Source organism: Stenella coeruleoalba, assembly GCF_951394435.1.
Source record: "Stenella coeruleoalba genome assembly, chromosome: 10".
Lineage (NCBI taxonomy): Eukaryota > Metazoa > Chordata > Mammalia > Artiodactyla > Delphinidae > Stenella > Stenella coeruleoalba.
This window is the reverse complement of record NC_137156.1, coordinates 64,557,443-64,578,936: the sequence shown is the minus strand read 5'-3', so window position 1 is coordinate 64,578,936 and position 21,494 is coordinate 64,557,443. Positions and strand designations below refer to the sequence as shown.

The window sequence follows — 21,494 nt, the reverse complement described above, 5'->3', positions numbered from 1 at the left end:
CAGTGTCCTGAAGTTGACTCTCCCACCTCAGAGGCACAGCACTGACTCCTGGCTGCAGAGCCAAGAGCCTTTCATCCACACGGCTTAGAATAAAAGGGAGAAAAAGAAGAAAGAAAGAAAGGAAGGAAGGAAGGAAATAAAAGAACATAAAATAAAGTTATTAAAATAAAAAATAATTATTAAGAAAAAAGTTATTTTTAAAAGTAAAAAAAAAAAAAAAAAAGGACAGATAGAACCCTAGGACAAATGGGGAAAGCAAAGCTATACAGACAGAATCTCACCCAGAAGCATACACATACACACTCACAAAAAGAGGGAAAGGGGAAAAAATAATAAATCTTGCTCTCAAAGTCCACCTCTTCAATTTGGGATGTTTCGTTGTCTATTCAGGTATTCCACAGATGCAGGGTACATCAAGTTGATTGTGGAGCTTTAATCCTCTGCTCCTGAGACTGCTGGGAGAGATTTCCCTTTCTCTTCTCTGTTCGCACAGCTCCTGGGGTTCAGCTTTGGATGTGGCCCCGCCTCTGCGTGTAGGTCGCCGGAGGGCGTCTGTTCTTCCCTCAGACCGGACGGGGTTAAAGGAGCCGCTGATTCGGGGGCTCTGGCTCACTCAGGCCGGGGGAGAGGGAGGGGCACGATGCGGGGTGAGCCTGCGGCGGCAGAAGCCGGTGACGTCGCACCAGCCTGAGGCGCGCCGTGCGTTCTCCCGGGCAAGTTGTCCCTGGATCCAGGGACCCTGGCAGTGGCGGGCTGCACAGGCTCCCTGGCAGGCAGGTGTGGATAGTGACCTGTGCTCGCACACAGGCTTCTTGGTGGCGGCATCAGCAGCCTTAGCGTCTCATGCCCGTCTCTGGGGTCCCCGCTGTTAGCCTCGGCTCGCACCCGTCTCTGGAGCTCCTTTAAGCAGCGCTCTTAACCCCTTCTCCTCACGCACCAGGAAGCAAAGAGGGAAGAAAAAGTCTCTTGCCTCTTCGGCAGGTCCAGACCCCCCCCCCCCCCCCCCCCCCCCCCCCGCCGCTGGACTCCCTCCCGGCCAGCCCGTGGTGCACTAACCCCTTCAGGCTGTGTTCATGCCGCCAGTCCTCTCCCTGTGCTCCAACCGAAGCCGAGCCTCAGCTCCCAGCTCCACCCGCCCCGGCGGGTGAGGAGATAAGACTCTCGGGCTAATGAGTGCGGGTCCGGCTAATGAGTGCGGGTCCGGCACCAATCCTCTGTGCGGGAATCTCTCCACTTTGCCCTCCGCACCCCTGTTGCTGTGCTCTCCTCCGCAGCACCGAAGCTTCCCGCCTCCGCCACCCGCAGTCTCCGCCCGTGAAGGGGCTTCCTAGTGTGTGGAAACCTTTCCTCCTTCACAGCTCCCTCCCATTGGTGCAGATCCCATCCCTATTCTTCTGTCTCTGTTTATTCTTTCTTTTGCCCTACCCAGGTACGTGGGGAGTTTCTTGCGTTTTGGGAGGTCTGAGGTCTTCTGCCAGTGTTCAGTAGGTGTTCTGTAGGAGTTGTTCCACGTGTAGATGTATTTCTGATGTATCTGCTAGTGTTGGAGGGTCTCCTGCAGAGGCGGTGGGTGGCTGTGGCTCACCGTGAGGACGAGGACCCTGGCAGCAGAAGTTCTGGAAAGTATTCCTTGGCGTGAGCCCTCCCAGAGTCAAAAGTAATGTATTTGCTCATATATGCACACAATTTTTAGAAGGATGTACGAAACTTAACAATGGTTGCCACTACATAGAGAGATCTAATTTTAGTTGTATATCTTTTTGTATTACAGAGTTTCCCCCTGCGTACATGTATTACTTTTTCGAATAGAGAAGGGAAACTAGTGTAAAATGTTCTAAATTAAAATGAGGTAAAATCTGTCATTCTATACTTCTCTTGGTCATAGGTCCAAGTTTTGGAATTGAGCAAAATAAGACTATTTTATCTTGGAAGTTTTCTGATATTTTGAAATAAATCACTAAGGTTCTGTAAATCAGGGGTCCCCAACGCCTGGGCCAAGGACCAGTAGCGGTCCACAGCCTATTAGGAACCGGGCTGCACAGCAGGAGGTGAGCGGTGGGCCAGCGAGCAAAGCTTCATCTGCTGCTCCCCATCACTCGCATTACTGCATGAACCACCCCCCCAGCCACACCACAGTCCGTGGAAAAATTGTCTTCCACGAAACTGGTCCCTGGTACCCAAAAGGTTGGGGACCACTGCTTTAAATTGTCTTTTTTCCACAGTAAATAAAAATACTTCTGTTTTAACTATAAACATTTCCTGTGTAACATGGTATCTAGAATAGATTCTTACTATCCAACTTGTTTACATTTATGAATATTGTTGATATGGCCAAATATCTCTCATTATACCAGGCCTCCCTTTGGAAACTTTACTTACGTTCTAGCCTGAGAAGTTGGTTGGTTGTTGATTTAAATAATCATGTCATTCTTTGGTTCTTTGAGATTGCTATGACTAAAAGTCTTAATTGTTTTCCCACATGTGTCCTGTGACCTAATAGAGATTTGTCTCTGCATTGACATGGATTAGTCAGAATTCTTTATAGTTCTTCAGTAAGCTGCAGATCTGCATACTGTATGTTTTTGACAGAAAACTGGCTGCGGTATTCCTCTGGTTTTTCTTCTGTAGTAGCTTTTCAAAAGAAGAAATAAGGCACTCTAGCACAATCCCATGCTGGAGACTTAAATGCCTGTTTTCGCATGCCTCATTTTTTATGGCAGGGGCACAGGAGGCTTAGTACTCTTACCTGTGGCTTCCATACCCTTGTTCCAACAACTTTCCTTCAAAAACCCTATTCTTTGCTCTTGACATTATATTATTTACCAAAGCAAGTGTTCTTTTTTTTTAAAAGAAAATAAATTTATTTATTTATTTTTTATTTTTGGCTGCGTTGTGTCTTTGTTACTGCACGCGGGCTTTCTCTAGTTGCAGCGAGTGCGGGCTACTCTTCGTTATGGTGTGTGGGCTTCTCATTGTGGTGGCTTCCCTTGTTGTGGAGCACGGTCTCTAGGCACACGGGCTTCAGTAGTTGTGGCTTGCGGGCTCTAGAGCGCAGGCTGAGTAGTTGTGGCTCATGGGCATAGTTTCTCCATTGCATGTGGGATCTTCCTCAACTCGGGATTGAACCCGTGTCCCCTGCATTGGCAGGCGGATTCTTAACCACTGCGCCACCAGGGAAGTCCCCGCAAGTGTTCTTTTATTAGAAACATTTGTGGCTGATTCTTGCTATTAATTATGGCCTCACAATTTCATTAATATCTTTAAAAAGGGCTTGTCCTCTTATTGCTGTGGCGGTCTACTCACCTGGCCACACCTAGGTATTATCTTCTGAAAGGTACTCCAACTCTGAAATATTAGTCTGACCTTAATGTCCAATTCCTTCACGATACCCTTCTACTTCTCTTTCTGGTTTCCACCAAATCTACTCTTTGAAGCTGCTGCTATCTTGTCCCTACCCTGTTCCTTCAGTTTATCAGCTTCCTTCAGATTTTACTCCCTATTCTATTATCTGTGGATCATTCTTGGGAATGCCTTCAATTCTCTCAGCCCCTTGCCGCCTTCTACCTCTCTTGTCCCACCCAACTTGATAGAGTAATTCATCAGTCGTTTGTCCTCATTGCTTCTAGATAGCCTAATGCTGCAAGGGGAAGTAACATAAGTGTGCCAATGACTCTGATTATAAATTAGTAATGTCCAACTTGGGGCAGCAACATTGAAGATTATAGTCTGCTTCCATTTTTGTTCCCCACACTTGAATTTTTCCAAATCTTTTACCTTGTCCCTGCCCCTAACTTTCAACTAATGATGTCAGAGAGAAATACAGGCCAAAAGGAATATTCTTGCTTTACTTTGAAACTTACCTATGTCTTTACTCATCTATATCCCCTTCTCTCAAGATCATTCCCTCCTCCATCTGTTGCAGTGATTCCATTTTTTTCCTTTGATCTAAACACATCGTTTGCTCACCTGCTGTATTTATGATGGGGGGTGGGGGAAGCAAGGTACAGAATGGCTTGTGTGGTATGATTACTGTACTCAAAAAGAAAAACAAAAATCTCTGTTTTAACGCCCTCCCCACACACAAAAGAAGTGTTAGAAGGCTCTGTATACCAAGGTGTTTGCAGCAGTTGTCTCTGGATGGGTTGGATTGTGGACTTTTCTTTTTGCTTGTGTGTAATTTGATTTCTATTAACATGAAATGATTTTAAGATGAGAAAAATTGGATATTTTCCCCCATATTTTCTGTATGTGCTTATATTGTTTTTATTATAAATTTATTTTTAAAAATATTTATTTATTTATTTGGCTGCACTGGGTCTTTGTTGTGGCATGCAGGGTCTCTGTTGAGGCATGCAGGGTCTTCGTTGTGTCATGCAGGATCTAGTTCCCTGACCAGGGATCAAACCCGGGCCCCCTGCATTGGGAGCGCAGAGTCTTAACCACTGGACCACCAGGGAAGTCCCCTTTTTATTATAAATTTTAAAAATATTATCAAGTTATGGGAAATGCCTTGCTATCTTTGTCAAGCAGTTTTCTGATTTCTGAATTGAAACTTTATTTCCTCCCCCCACATGCCCACTCAAGTCCCACATTTATAATGTTTCCTTAGCCCTTTGATCATGTGATCACTTTGATTACAGCTTGTCAGAATTCTTTTCACTTGTTTATCCAAAGTATAAGTGCTGAGACTTAAGAAAGGGTTCTGGTAACCTCAGTATTTCCAGCACTTTGTGTGTATGGATACCGTGAAGACAACCACGAATGCCTTTTCTAAAACATCCACTGAAAAGAGGAGTACAAATACGAATGACATTCCAAATGCTTGGACATCTCCAGGTTCCTTTTCTGTTCTTTAAAAAAAATTTCACATGGTACTAATTTAAATCGAATGTAGTATGCCGTATTGTGAGACACAATTATTTTTTTTAATCACTAAGAAAGGAAAAAACTCTGCCAATTAGACTGTGATGTTATTGATAGTATGATGCATTGTGTAGAGGTGTTATACATGGGAAAAATGTATATCATAGAATTGATGAAATACAGCAGTTCTAAGGTCACATCTCTGTAGTCTTTGTGGCTTTAGAGTAGAAAAAAGTGTTTAACCCTGGCACTGCTTTAGATCTCATCCATGTATTGCCAACTTTGTTTCCCCTTCATTACTTTGTTTTGTATGGCTACCATGGACTCTGGTGAATGCACTGAATTATGGTGGAGTAAAGCCTACATTTAGGAAAAGGATTTTTAGTACATTTCTTTTAAGGGGCATTTAAGACAGATTATTGTACTCCAGTCTTGCCACATAGTCTACAGAGACACTAGCTTAAAATACAAATCTGGCTGTTATAGCGTAAAACCCTTTTGTATCTTCTCTTCCCCCAGTGTGCTTCAGTGCACTGGTATACACCAGACTTTTAGCTTTTGATTCCTCAGTCAGGACATAGTGTGGTTATCTTTGTTAGAATATAACTGTGAGCTCAGAAAGCCACATGCTCTGATGTAGAGTGTAAACCTTGCATTAAGCAAAGGGACTGCTGAACAGATACCAGAACAGGTTGAGAACCACTAATTCATAAGATAAAATGTTTCTCATTGTAAGAGACCTGGTCTCTGGACCTGGCCACTGCTCCCTACTTTGGCTAATTATTGGCTTCTTTCTGCCTTATGCTTTATACTCAGATAACATTATTTTATAGTTTCCTTGCTCATATTGTTCTATGTTTTAATCTCTATATCTTTGCCTGGGATCTTCCTTCGTTAAGGATCTCCCTTCAAATTCATTCTTCAAAAACTAATTTTTCTTTTAGAAAGGATTCTTTGCATTCCTATCCTTCCACTAAACTGAGTTGCTTATCTTCCTCATTGCTGTTACATTTGTGCATATTTCTATCCTCGTATTTACTCCATTATGTTGGAATTACTTTTATAACAAAATTATATTTTGTATTTACAGGAAACTGTAAGAGCTTCTTGAGGGCAGGGACTCTGCTTTATTCACCTTTTCTCTCCATCACCTAGCACAGTGCATGACACTATCTTCTTTAAACATTTGCTATGCTAAATGTAACTAAGGCTATGAAGGAACGGACAGCCTATATAGAATATACCTGGAGGTTGTAGGTATCCTAAGTTTTAATAAAAAACAACTTACATTTCAATCGGTTTTAAGTATTTATGATTTCTTTTTATTCTTTTGCATGCTTTCTTGGCTGGATGACAATAGAGAAGAAGAAAATGAGGTATGTATAATTTAATTAGGTATTCAGCGATTATGAGCTTGAAAACATTCAAAATTTAGCTATCATTTTGAATGTGAAATGAAGTAATAGTTTTTGCTTAGTTTTGTTTTTGGATCTATAGTAATTCATTCCAGTGAGGGATGTTGTATATCTCAAGAAAATGGTTTTTAGACTTCGGAGTTTCAAGAGCTTTAGTCAAGGTAAAGGAAGCTGGCAACTTTGGAGACAGCTTTTTACCTGTTTTTACGCATTGAGCTTCCATGTAAAATTCAATTTGAAAAGTGAATTTTCTTTCTTAAAAAGTATTTGAAGACCACTGCTCTGTGATAATGCATGTGAAAACATTTACTTTCCCACTTGAATGGTAACTGTATAATTTTGAAAACTGATCTCAGATTTTACCATGTTGAAGTAGAAAACTGTTCTCTTAAATAGCCAGACTTGATTAAAGAATGTCAGTTAGAAAAATGTTGTAGATGGCAAGTGTACTATCTTTAATTTAGGCTTGAGTTTGTTGCTATAGACTTTCCTGCTGTTCTGTCTACAACCGAGGTTATGCCTTTAACTTCTAACGCCCATCAGTTCCTTTGGTGGTTTGGCAAATAAAGAAGGGTGAAGTCTTCTTAGATGTATACTTTGTAGTTGTCGTTCACGGTAGGATCAGACTATAAATCAGCATGGCCTGGGTGTGTGGGGCCCAGGCAGATGCAGTAGTAGTTTGCCAGGACAGAGTAATTTCCAGGAAGGCAGAAAGGCCTGGTCCCCATTTGGTTACCTCATCTGTGAAATGAGTGAGATGGGAGACTGCTCTATACCGGTGGTTTACCAAATCTAGGAAGTCCCTCAGAATTGCCTGAGATGCTTGTTCTCAAAAAACAAAACAAAATAAACTTTATTCACCTTAGAGCTATTGAATTGTTATTTCCTGGAGTTTTGTCACAGATCTATATTTCTACCAAGTACCCAAGTGATTCTATGTGATACCAGAAGACCACTGGTTATAATGACTTCTGATGTTTCTTCTCAGATAGGACACAAGAACAAAGTATTTTCATTACTGAGATGTTAGCTGTTGCTCTCTATCCACATGTCCTCTTGTAGTGTATCTTGAAATACACATCAGATTATTTTTTAAATTCTCATTAAAAATTCTGCCTGGAAAATAGTTATAAAACTGGATAAAATTCTTTAAGATAAGAATGGAAAAATATAGATAATTGTTGAAACTGAGGATGTTTACTTAGAGGTTTATTAAACAATTCTCTGTACTTTTGGGTATGTTTGAAAATTTCCATAATAAAGAGTTTTTAAAAATGCATATATAGCTTAATGAAATTCATGCTGTTTGTCATTAAAAAGGACTTTTCATTTCCCTTACATTTTAAACTGTGATGCTAGCCATTTGAAAGTAACTTTATTGTAGTAGTAACTGCTTTTTTTGTTCATTTATAGGCAAAGATTGAAAATGTGCAGAAAACAGGTTTCATCAAAGGACCAATGTTCAAAGGTGTTGCTTCTAGTCGGTTTTTGCCCAAAGGCACCAAGACAAAAGTTAATTTGGAGGAACAGGGACGACAGAAGGTGTCATTCAGCTTCAGCCTTACAAAGAAAACTTTGCAGAACAGGTTTCTGACGGCACTTGGCAGTGAAAAGCAAAATGATACTCCAAATTCCCCAGTTGTACCTCTTCAAGTAGACTCGACCCCTAAAATTAAAATGGACATTGGAGATACATTATCTACTACAGAAGAATCTTCCCCACCAAAATCAAGGGTAGAATTGGGCAAAATCCATTTTAAGAAACATCTGCTTCATGTAACATCCAGGCCACTGCTGACTTCTACCACAGCAGTGGCATCTCCATCTCCTCCCATAGTACCATTACCAGCAGTCATAGCAGAATCAACAACTGTAGACTCGCCACCCTCATCTCCACCTCCACCACCTCCACCTCCCCAAGCCACAACACCCTCATTACCAGCACCAGTAACAGAGCCAGTGGCCTTGCCACACACACCAGTGACAGTTCTGATGACAGCACCAGTAGATGTAGCTGCTAGAGCATTGAAGGAACCACCAGTTACAATTGTACCAGAATCATCAGAAGTGGACACTAAGCAGGACCCTGTGTCTAATAGTTCAGAAGAACACATAACTCACAATTTGAATGAGCAAGCAGATATTCCTTCACAAAAGGAAGATTCCCATATTGGGAAGGAAGAAGAAATTCCAGATAGTTCTAAGAGTAGTCTGGGCTCTAAAAAAACAGGTTCTAAGAAGAAATCCTCACAATCTGAAGGCACCTTTCTTGGTTCAGAATCTGATGAAGATTCTGTACGGACTTCCTCAAGTCAAAGATCACATGATTTAAAATTTTCAGCCAACATTGAAAAAGAAAGAGATTCAAAAAAGAGCTTAGCAACTTTAAAAAGTGAGGATTTAGGGAAATCTTCACGATCTAAAACAGAGAGAGATGATAAATATTTTAGCTACTCAAAACTTGAAAGAGATACTCGTTATATATCTTCTCGCTGTAGATCAGAGAGAGAGCGAAGGCGGAGCAGGTCTCGTTCTAGATCTGACAGAGGTTCTAGAACTAGTTCATCCTATTCTCGGTCAGAACGATCCCATTATTATGACTCTGATCGTCGCTACCATAGGAGTTCCCCTTATCGAGAGAGGGCACGCTATTCTCGGCCATATACAGATAACAGGGCAAGAGAAAGTTCTGACTCAGAAGATGAGTATAAGAAGACATACTCAAGGCGCACCTCATCTCATTCTTCCTCTTACAGAGACCTAAGGACACCATCCTCCTATTCTAAATCTGATCGAGACTGTAAAACTGAGTCCTCTTATTTAGAGATGGAGAAGAGAGGAAAGTATTCCTCAAAATTAGAAAGAGAATCCAAAAGGACTTCAGAAAATGAAGCAATGAAAAGATGTTGTTCTCCCACTAATGAACTGGGATTCCGACGGGGGTCATCATATTCCAAGCATGGTAACAGTGCTTCCCGTTATAAATCTGCCCCTTCAAAACCTGCACCCAAGTCTGATAAATTTAAAAATTCTTTCTGTTGTACAGAATTGAATGAGGAAATCAAACAGTCTCATTCTTTTAGTTTACAGACTCCTTGTTCAAAAGGTAGTGAATTAAGAATGATTAGTAAAGTTACTGAAAGAGAGAAGATTGGGTCTCCATCTCCATCAAATCGATTAAATGATTCACCTACTTTTAAAAAGCTAGATGAATCACCTGTTTTTAAGTCTGAATTTATAGGACATGATAGCCATGATAGTATTAAGGAATTAGACTCTTTATGTAAAGTGAAGAATGATCAATTAAGAAGTTATTGTCCCACAGAATTTAATATAAATGGATCTCCTGGGGCAGAATCTGATTTGGCAACATTTTGCACTTCTAAACGTGACACTGTTTTGATGTCTTCTGATGATAGTGTGACTGGATCAGAGGTATCCCCTTTGGTCAAAACGTGCATGCTTTCATCAAATGGATTTCAAAATATTAATAGATGTAAAGAAAAAGACTTGGATGATACTCGCATGCAGCATAGTAAGTCAGAAAGCCCATTTAGAGAAACAGAACCTCCAGTGTCGCCACACCAGGATCAACTCATATCTTTGCCAGTTATGACTATAGATTACTCCAAAACAGTAGTTAAAGAACCAGTTGATGTGAGAGTTTCTTGCTGTAAAACCAAAGATTCAGATATATACTGTACTTCAAACGACAGCCGCCCTTCTTTTTGTCATTCCGGAGCTGAAAATACTGAGCCTTTAGTAACGAAGATTTCTTCAAATAGCTTTATGAACATGCATTTGAAATCAAAAACAGTTATATGTGATAATGGAAGTCTGACAGATCAGCACTCAAAATTTGCATGTGGAGAATATAAGCAGAGTGTTGGTAGTACTAGTTCAGCTTCTATTAATCATTTTGATGATTTATATCAACCTACAGGGAGCTCATGTATTGCTTCATCTCTTCAGAGTCTTCCACCAGGAATAAAAGTAGACAGTTTAACTCTCTTGCAATGTGGAGAGAATACATCTTCAGTTTTGGATGCTGTGCTGAAGAGTAAAAGCTCAGAGTTTTTAAAGCATGCAGAGAAAGAAATAATAGAAGTAGGTAGTGGCCTTCCTGATTCAGGAAGAGGATTTGCTTCCTGGGAAAACAGGCATAATAATGGACTATCTGGGAAATGTGTGCAAGAGGCTCAAGAAGAAGGGAATTCCATACTGCCTGATAGAAGAGGAAGACCAGAAATCTCTTTAGATGAAGAAGGTGGAAGAGGACATGCACATACTTCTGATGATTCAGAAGTTGTATTTTCTTCTTGTGATTTGAATTTAATCATGGAGGACAGTGATGGTGTAACATATACCTTAAAATGTGACAGTAGTGGTCATGCCTCAGAGATTGTATCTACTGTCCATGAAGATTATTCTGGTTCTTCCGAAAGTTCAAGTGATGAAAGTGATTCAGAAGATACAGATTCTGATGATAGCAGTATTCCAAGAAACCGTCTTCAGTCTGTTGTGGTTGTGCCAAAGAATTCTACTTTGCCCATGGAAGAAACAAGTCCTTGTTCTTCTAGGAGCAGTCAAAGTTACAGACACTATTCTGACCACTGGGAAGATGAGCGATTGGAGCCAAGGAGGCATTCATATGAGGAAAAATTTGAGAGTATAGCAAGTAAAGCCTGTCCTCAAACTGAGAAGTTCTTCTTTCATAAAGCAACAGAGAAGAATTCAGAAATTTCTTTTATACAGCCCAGCCGAAAACAGATAGATAATCACATGTCTGAAATTGCTCATCCTCAGAGTGATGGGGTTGATAGTACAAGTCATACAGACATAAAATCTGACCCTCTAGGTCATCCAAATTCTGAGGAAGCAGTGAAAGCCAGAATAACTTCTAGGCAGCAAGAAGAGCTGCCAGTTTATTCTTCTGATGATTTTGAAGATGTCTCAAGTAAGTCTCGGCAACAGACCACTTTCGCTAACAGGCCAGATAGTAGACTGGGGAAAACAGAGTCAAATTTTTCTTCTTGTGAGATCTCCCGAGTGGATGGTTTCCGTTCATCAGAAGAGCTCAGAAATCTAGGGTGGGACTTCTCTCAACAAGAAAAGCCTACTACCACATATCAGCAACCTGACAGCAGCTATGGAGCCTGTGGTGGACACAAGTATCAGCAAAGTGCAGAACAGTATAGTGGGACACGTAATTACTGGCAAGGCAATGGCTACTGGGATCCAAGATCAGCAGGTAGACCGCCTGGAACTGGGGTTGTGTATGATCGAATTCAAGGGCAGGTACCAGATTCCTTAACAGATGACCGTGAAGAGGAGGAGAATTGGGATCAACGTGGAGGATCTCACTTTTCAAGCCAGTCCAATAAATTTTTTCTGTCCCTTCAGAAGGACAAGGGATCCGTGCAAGCACCTGAAATAAGCAGCAATTCCATTAAGGACTCTTTATCTGTGAATGAGAAGAAAGATCTTTTGAAAAACTTAGAAAAAAATGATATGAAAGATAGAGGACCTCTTAAAAAAAGGAGACAGGAATTGGAGAGTGATTCTGAAAGTGATGGTGAGCTTCAGGACAGAAAGAAAGTTAGAGTGGAGGTAGAGCAGGGAGAGACAGCAGTGCCTCTAGGCTCAGCATTGGTTGGGCCTTCGTGTGTCATGGAGGACTTCAGGGACCCACAGCGGTGGAAGGAATGTGCCAAACAAGGGAAGATGCCTTGTTACTTTGATCTGATTGAAGAAAATGTTTATTTAACAGAAAGGTAAGCCAAATTAATACTTGTTGGACAAGTATTAACCTCGTTTTGTAGGAAAAAAATTAACTTTCAAAAGTTCAGAATATATGAGCTCAATTGTATGAAATATGGTTGTGTGATAAAATGTAACTTAAAAAATTTTAAAAGTGTATTTACCTGTTTAGATTTGATGGTGTACAGTCCCCCAATTTTCCCCCCCACCCCACACACAGGAAGGGGATGTCTAAATTTTTTTTTTTTTGGTCCCATTACCTCTTTGGTTCTAGAAGTACATTAAAAAAAAGTATATAGACCAGCCCAGTTTTTCTTAAATTTCTTTTACATGTGAAACTGTGGCAGAAAGTGAAACAAAACTCCAGCAAAATAGTCTGCTTTTAGAGAAGAAAAAAGTTACGTTGGATTTTTTTTCCTTCATTCTGAACATTTTTTTTAACATCTTTATTGGAGTATAATTGCTTTACAATGGTGTGTTAGTTTCTGCTGTATAACAAAGTGAATCAGCGATATAGATACATATATCCCCATATCTCCTCCCTCTTGCGTCTCCCTCCCACTCTCCTGATACTATCCCACCCCTCTAGGTGGACACAAAGCACCGAGCTGACCTCCCTGTGCTATGCGGCTGCTTCCCACTAGATATCTATTGTGCATTTGGTAGTGTATATATGTCCGTGCCACTCTCTCACTTCGTCCCAGCTTACCCTTCCCCCTCCCGGTGTCCTCAAGTCCAATCTCTACGTCTGCGTTTTTATTCCTGTCCTGCCCATAGGTTCTTCAGAACCTTTTTTTTTTTTTTTAGATTCCATATATATGTGTTAGCATACGGTATTTGTTTTTCTCTTTCTGACTTCACTCTGTATGACAGTCTCTAGGTCCATCCACGTCACTAGAAATAACTCAACTTCGTTTCTTTTTAAAAATATGGAACCCTTCACGAATTTGCATGTCGTCCTTGCGCAGGGGCCGTGCTAATTTTCTCTGTATTGTTCCAATTTTAGTATATATGCTACAGAAGCGAGCACCATTCTGAACATTTTTGAAAAATATCTTTAGGTACTTTACAAGCTGGAACTCGATTAGAATATAGTTTTCTTTTGTCATGTTTCAAAATCTGTTGCTAGTAGATTAAACTTGGCAATAGCATAACAAGTCTTTAAGTTTTAAATGGTGAAATCCCTAACATGAAACAAGGTATAATGAGACTAGGATAATAAAAACAAATTCCTAGAGCACAGATTCTCAGTCGACTTTCTTTCACCTCTCTTTGATAATCTTGTTTTCCCAATGTAAATATATGTTGAATATGCCTTTAAAAAAAATTTATAGTCTCCTAACCACCTACCTCCTTTTGGAAATTTCTCCTCTAGTTGAGAATCAACTTAGCCATCATCCCTTTAAGCATTCAGAATTTTTTAAAATGAAGACATTTTCCACTGTGGATAAGGTAAAAGACTTCATCTTAAAGTTAGACCCATCAGAAGTTTTTCCTATTTAAATAGCAAAAAAAAAAAAAAACCACTTTTTTTTTAAGGATAAAGCGGGCCTCTTACAATTACGTTCATTTGTAACTAGTTGTAAATTAGGTTTAACTTCAAAATATTGAATATTTTAAGTGGTACTCCTTAAGAATTTTGTGAGTAGAGTGATGCAACTTACATGATCTTTGTGAAAGAATAGAAATAAAATTAATCAACCCAACCCTCTGGATTTTATTCAGTGAGTTTCATATACATAATTGGTTGGTGAGAGGCATTTTAAAGTGCTTGATATAAGCTGGGCATTTATAGAAGCCACTAAGAAGACAAATTATTGTAAAATAGTATGTGCATTCTTATGTCTAGTGAAAATAGGCTTACCTGAGCGAAATCTGTGCCCGTTAGTCCTCATCTGGCCTTTTTGGAGCAATACAAAATAAAGCTACTGTTTTTACACATAGCTCTTAAGTACTTATAAAAAGATAATTTGTTTATCTTTAGTCATATTTCTTCAGGCTAAGCATGTTCTTATGCTCATTAATGAATTATATCTTTAATTGATCCAGATGAATCATACTTGTTATTCAAACTTAGTGGAAACTATCATGACACACTAGGTACTTTATAAAACTGAGACTGTAGTAGAACATATGTTGGAGATGAAAGCAGATTAGTTAGATTAAGACAGTCACTTAGAGCAGCTGTGCTCTTCACTTGTCTAATAGCTGAAGAGTAAGTCATAGTTCCCTAATCTTAAGAAAGGGATCTTATTCGTCTGTCCTTGATTTTTTTTTTCCTTTTTGACAAAGATCAAAAAATAGAGTTCAACAAAAAGACCAGTAAATAATCACATTTTCACTTTTGCTTTGCAAACTCTGGCTTAGGTTTTTATGAACCCAGTCAATTTCGAACATTTATCTTCTCCCCGCCAAATCTACACTGAGAAAGTTTAGTCCTCTGTAGTAATGCTATTCTATAATAATATATACGTCATTCTTTTTTCTTTTTTAAATCATTCAGTCTTCTTTTAAACAGGATTTGTACAAAAGTGATGTTGCTAAAGGATTCTCTAAAGGATTTGATTGAGCTAAATTCTTAATTAAAAACTCCTTTTTCTTTCTAAAGCAACTCCTTTTCTTCCTTAGCCTTGTATCTCAACTATTATTTGTATATCCATGAGGCCTGCTTCTTTTTTTTTTTTTTTGGGCTGCTCCACTGCATGCGAGATCCTAGTTCCCCGACCAGGGATTGATCCCTCGCCCCCTGCAGTGGAATCGCGGAGTCTTAACCACTGGACTGCAGGGAAGTCCATGAGGACTGATTCTTAAACCTAACTTTAATTAATCAGCTATGTTATTATTTGATATTCATGAGTTTTCCTATTTCTCTGTGGAGCCAAATATGACTATTAACATTTGAAACTGCTCAGAGTTCAAGGTTTAGATGACAAGGACTAGGAAATAAGGACTGAGTCCAAAATGATAGACCTGAACTTACCCCAGCTTCCCATTTGCCAAGGCTGAGGTTGTCTCTCTCACCTGTTTTGCAATACAATTCCTAGTGTTTTCAGTCTCATAAATGCGTAGTGGTTAGATGTTTTCTTCTTTTTGAATGATTGACTTAACGAGAATCATTAAATGGGAAACTAGTGAGATTTAGCACATTTTTTATTGTGTATGTTGTATCATTGCCAGGACATTTTTTTAACCAATTTTAATAAAATTTTACCCACTAGAAAGAAGAATAAATCCCATCGGGATATTAAGCGAATGCAGTGTGAGTGTACACCTCTTTCTAAAGATGAAAGAGCTCAAGGTGAAATAGCATGTGGGGAAGATTGTCTTAATCGTCTCCTCATGATTGAATGGTAAGTAAATTAGAATGCTCTGCTTTTGCTCAACTATTCTATTAAATGTCTCTAAATTTTAAGAAGAATTATTAGGAGTAAAATTTAACTTTTCTCCTTCTACCTATTGTGGAGTATTTCTGAGCAATGAAATCTCCAATGTGTAATAGTGTTTATAAGGAGGCAGATTTCCCTTGCATTGTGCGTTAGATTATAGTACATATTGTAAGTGCTCTGTAAAGTAGCCCTAATGCTAACATAGTAATACTAATTTTTACCCAGTCTCCTTTTATCTTTTGTAAGGTTCACGTCCTGAAAGGTAAATGTTGGTATTTTTTAGCTTTTACTATAAAAATAAGCTAAAACCCTAACATTTCAAAAGTGCTTAAAGTAAAATGTCTTGCTCCCCCAAGCCTCAATCCCTCTGTTTGTAGTCTTTCCAGATAATTTTTATGCCTATACCAGCATGGGTAGACGTTTCCTCTTTTTATGTGTAGAAATGAAATCCTTACTATATGTACTTTTTGAAACTTTGTTGCCTCTCACCTGCCACACACACTTTTCTTTTTTTTAATAATTTTTTTTTTAATGTAACTTTGGCTGCAGTGGGACTTCATTGCTGTGCGCGGGCTTTCCCTAGTTGTGGCGAGCGGGGGCCACTACCTGCCACCATGCACGGGCCCCTCATCGTGGTAGCTGCTCTTGTTGCAGAGCATGGGCTCTAGGCACGCGGGCCTCAGTAGCTGTGGCTCGTGGGCTCTAGAGCACAGGCTCAGTAGTTGTGGCGCACGGACCAAGTTGCTCCGGGACATTTGGGATCCTCCCGGACCAGGGCTCGAATGCATGTCCCCTGCATTGGCAGGCGGATTCTTTAACCACTGTGCCACCAGGGAAGTCCCCACACTTTTAATTAAATATGTTTTGGAGACCTATTCAGAGCTACATATTTAGACCTATCTAAATCTTTCTCTTGACTACATTATGTATTCTATTCATAGTTAACCCATATTTATTAATCTTCTATTGATAGACATTTGCTTCCATATTTTTCATATAAACAGTAAATATCTTTACATTAAAAAATGTGATTTTTAAAAAAAAACCAGTCGGATTGAAAATTGTATCATTTTTAACATGGAAAGAATATTAAGGTGATTTATAGTGTAGGTACCTTATTTTTAGTGTTAATGAAGTGTTTTTTTCCAAAACTCAGTTTTTGGTTTTGCTTATGTAATAGTGTTACAAAAATAAAACATATACCTCAAAAAATAAAAAAGAGAAAGCATTTTTGGTATTTTTAAATGTAAACTAAAAGCAGAGATGACAGTAAACATATAAGGAGAGAAGAGGGATTTCCTTGGTGGCACAGTGGTTAAGAGTCCGCCTGCCAATGCAGGGGACACGGGTTTGAGCCCTGGTCTGGGAATATACCACATGCCGCGGAGCAACTAAGCCTGTGCGCCACAACTACTGAGCCTGCGCCCTAGAGCCCACAAGCCACAACTACTGAGCCCGTGTGCCACAACTACTGAAGCCTGTGAGCCTAGAGCCCGTGCTCCGCAACGAGAAGCCACCACGATGAGAAGCCTGCACACTGCAACTAAGAGTAGCCGCCACTCACCACAACCAGAGAAAGCCCACGCACAGCAACAAAGACCCAACGCAGCCAAATTAATTAATTAATTAAAAAAGAAGAGAAGACATAAGAACAGTATTCTCCTAATTTGACATTGTTGCCCTAGTCTCTGCATTTTTCTGGTTTTTCCTGTCAACCTTGTTGAACAGATATGAAGTACAGAAATTCTTTTTTCTTGTTATTCCCACGCTCAAAACTTAGTGGTTCTCAAGATTAGGTTCAAATATAACCTTGGTATTGAGAGCCCTTCATAGTACATCAACAACCTGCCTTTTCATCTTCCAGCAACCCACCTTTCTTATCAGTTATCCTTAGCTATTTTATTCCCTTTTTCTCAAGTAGGCCTTGTTTCCTATTTCTGCACACAGGTGGGCACTGTCATTGTACCTCTTGTTTTCCTTATCTGTCCATATCCTCTGTGTCATTAGAAATTCTGCTTTAATCCTACTCCTTCCGGAAAGCTTTCTTTCACTGCTTCTCTCCAGAGTGAATCCTTTATCCGTTGGACATCTGTAAAAATGTTGCTTACTACTACTGGTTTGGCAATAAATAATAATATGTTGGAAATAGTAATTTTTATTGTAGCCTTACTCAGTATTAAAAACCTTTGTATCTGTAAGCTTTGGAATATTAAGAATTCAGTAAATTTTTGATTTTATTTTTATTCTAGGATCCATGAGGGAAGAGCCTTGCCAGTTTTTATTGTGCTTACTCTGAACAGAGATATGTTTAATGACGACTTTGGTTTCTCTTAAATGTAGCTCAAGTAGTTAGCTACATTCAGAAGATGAAATTAGTGATGATTGGAGTGGAATATAAGATGCACTGATTGAAAATAAGTTAGCTCTGCATAGTTGTCAGAGTACTGCAAACTTACATGCAGCCTGGAAATGTATCTTAGACACTCAGGGAGGGGTAATGACCAGTTGACAAGACTGTATTTTGGGCATCATCTGTTTAACAATGTAGACACTCAATTTTAAGGAATCCCTTCATGATGGAAAGAATTATTGAGGAAGGCTCACTTGGAGGTTTACCACACATATGCTGATTATGCCATAAAGATATGGATATATTTACATAACATTCTAGTGAACATGCTTTTGGTTCTTTTGCTGCTTTGAAGAATTAATTTTCTCCTTTTCTCATTTCAGTTCTTCTCGTTGTCCAAATGGGGATTATTGTTCCAATAGACGGTTTCAAAGAAAACAGCATGCAGATGTGGAAGTCATACTCACAGAAAAGAAAGGCTGGGGCTTGAGAGCTGCTAAAGACCTTCCTTCGTAAGTTGTTTTAATCGTCTTTCACTTCATTTGTGTTGTTGAAGTTGGTTAGATACTTTTTAGGAAAATAATTTGCCTATTACACTGAAGTTTAATAATGATTATTGTGCAGAATGACCACTTGGTAGCTAGTTTGTTTGTTTTAAATTCACTTCTTTTAGGAAATTAAATAGAAATCTCTTCTGTCTATATATGAGAGAGCAGTTTGTCCCTTGTGATATTTGGACTAGGCCGGTCCTTCTTTGTCTGATAGTTATGTTACCTTAATTCCAAGTAATTACCAAGTATTTGCTGTAGATCCCCACAATCCCTATGAAACTCTATAAAAAGGAGTTAGGACAGAATCTATAAAGTTGAATCTATATAAAGTTCAGTTGGGATAAGAGTAGTGGAGAGTCTGAGGATATTGAGATAGAGAATTAAAGCATACTTGATAGATACTCATTAAACATTTTTGAATGAATAAATGTTGCCTTCTAAAGTCATGTAACTTTTATATGTAATGCAATAAAAGGTTCAGTTTTATTTTCTACCATATTCGGTATTTCCTTTAACCACCAATTTTCTTACATATAGCATATTTAAGTATTCTTATGAAAGTTGAGTACCTTTTTCTTTAAAGTTAAGTATATACAGATTACATTTGTTTATGATTGAAGAATTTTTAAAAATACATCAAAGGAATAAAGGAAGAAAAACAGTTGCTGATTCTAGTGATTCAGGCACAACTATTCTTTCAGAATCCTAAGCATATGGCCAAACTTGAATGGGAATTGGGATGGAGTGAGGGGTTTTAGTCTTTTTATTGTGGGGATTCAAAGCAACCAGGTAGCAAAAAACCTAATAATAACCACCACCACTACCACCAGGTAATTTAGTTTTCTGACAGGAACCTCATATATCTTTTGAAAGCCAAATCATTTAGTTTTTATTGTGAAAATAGGAAATGATCTTATCCTTTTGAGAACCAACCAGAAAAAAACCATGTTTTATTATATAAAAAAGTAGATAGTAGGAACCTCATATATTTCCCTTTTCTGCAAAGTATTATCAGAGTATTTTGGTTTATAACCATTTTTAAATTGTTTATTTGAAACAAGTATCTCAGAATCATCTCAGTATGTTTCATATCCAAATTCATTGGATCCTTTATAATATTTTAAATAAATAATAGACTAAGCTTCCCTTGAACACTGTTAACAACACTGAACTCAGTACTTGCCAAGGCAGTCTGGTGCATTTCTAAAATCACTAACTCTGGTCTAGATGCAGGTTTTTAGGTATGCTTTCTTTTATTCTACTCAAGCCAGCCAGGCTTTTCTTTTGGAGAGTCTTTTTAAAATTTTTTTAAAGGAACTCCAGTTTGGACATAACCCTCTCTTACAGGGGTAGTAATGGACACTGCCTCTTGGCAGAGTCTGCACTAACATAGCTTCAACTTTAATGTAAATTCTTGTTGTATGCAACAGAGACTATTTGATGGCTCAGGAGTCCGTTTCTGTTATGAGGAAGGAGATGGGAGAAGAGAGGAGAGAATGCATGACTGGTTCACATAGCAGGTTAAAATTTCCTAAAGCTCTTTAGCTTTCCTCAGCTACTCACAAAGAACCCTGCTTTGGTAAAATATACCAGGACTTAATGTTTCCATGATTCCCACACTTTCACTCATGTACTTCCATGTGCTGATGGTAATACCAATTTTATAAATTTTTAACTCTAAGCTATTTAGGTGTTCACTGGTAGAGTATTCCCATTTAAGAAGGGCATACTGTCAGATGTGCACAGTATGAGGAGGAGGTATTTGGAACAAACTGCTAGTTACTGTTAAAATACCATGACAGACTCCACCAAAAAAAAAGCAAATTCTTACCAAAACCCTCAAGTTTTAGGCTGTAGGAATGGAAGGCAGTGCTGTCCAGGTTGACTTAATGTTATTGGATACCAAATGGGACTTCGTTTTTTTGGGATGGGGGGGTGGAGTAAAATTCAAACAATATATTATTAGCCTTTTTAAAGTGCATGATTCAGTGACATTTAGTACATTCATAATATTGGGCAGCTATCACCTCTGTCTAGTTCCAAAAATTTTTATCACCCCAAAAGGAAACCCCTTACCCATTAAGCAGATTCTCCCTATTGCCCCCTCTTCCCAGCCCTTGGCAACCTCTAAATCTGCCATCTCTGTGGATTTACCTATTCTAGATATTTATATGAAATATAAATGTGGCTTTTTGTTTCTGGCTTCTTAAAGCTGTTAAACATAGCATTTTTTTAGCGTGGCCAAAAAAAAAAAAAGGAGAAGTATACTGATTATGTCAGTATATCATAACAAATACGAATGATTTACATTTTTAAATTTTAAAAATCTCTTTGGTTAGTGTTAGGGCACGTTTGTTTATTTTCTCTCTGCACGTCTTGTGGGGTCTTAGTTCCCCGACCAGGGAATGAACCCAGGCCCCAGCAATGAAAGTGCTGAGTCCTAACCACTGGACAGCCAGGGAATTCCAGGGCATGTTTATTTTGAAAGGGTAAGACAAGACTTCTGGGTAGGTCACTTCAGGTCAGAACTTGGGAGTAAACCGTATAGAAGCATTTGTTTACATGGAGGTAATACTTGAAGTCATTGGTGAGAATGAGCTTTTATAAAATAAAGGGAGAGGGAAGAGACTGAGAATATCTTCAATAGAGAAGAAATAGGTAAATAACCATGAACAATCAAAGGTAGAAGGTAACTGAAAGAAGCCAAGGAGAGAGCTTAATCATGACTGTTGATAAATGCTAGAGAAAACTCACAGAGAATGCAGTCAGAGAAAAGGTATATTTGACCTTTAACATCATTAGAGACCTTTGAGAGTAAAGGTAGTAGAAGGGCTGCTGTATTTAAGTTGCCTTCTTTTTTCTTAGGACATAAAGCCTCTAATTTTTCACTGCTTCTGATTTCTTCACAACCATTTCTCAGTTGTGAATCATTGTTTTCATGATAATGTAAACCAGACTTGAAAGTTCGTTTTAATATCTAGTGAGAGCAAGGATATGCATTTTGGTATAAGTGTAAATTATAAAAGCTTCTTAGAGTCAACATTCTTTGAAAAGTATTAGGAAGGAGAAAATTAACCTCGATTAGTTGCTAGGCACTTTACATATATTTTAATTACATCTTGTGTAATAGCAAATCTGTCCACTTTACAATAGTTTTTAAAATTCATTA

General features: G+C 38.9%; 1 protein-coding gene across 3 annotated transcripts in view; it reads left to right on the top strand.

Moving 5' to 3' along the window:
• SETD2 (SET domain containing 2, histone lysine methyltransferase) overlaps positions 1 to 21,494 on the top strand; it is a 112,446-nt gene that overhangs the window by 22,243 nt on the left and 68,709 nt on the right. For 2 of the 3 annotated variants that reach the window (XR_013830355.1, XM_079935764.1), the window contains exons 2-5: positions 6,201 to 6,239; positions 7,692 to 12,052; positions 15,257 to 15,388; positions 18,158 to 18,286. Coding sequence is in view for 2 of the 3 variants with exons in the window: in XM_079935764.1 (XP_079791890.1) it covers positions 6,201 to 6,239; positions 7,692 to 12,052; positions 15,257 to 15,388; positions 18,158 to 18,286 (4,661 nt within the window). In the remaining variant the exon portion in view is untranslated. The remainder of the gene's footprint in view (positions 1 to 6,200; positions 6,240 to 7,691; positions 12,053 to 15,256; positions 15,389 to 18,157; positions 18,287 to 21,494) is intronic. The other variant, XM_079935765.1, reaches the window with a different exon arrangement.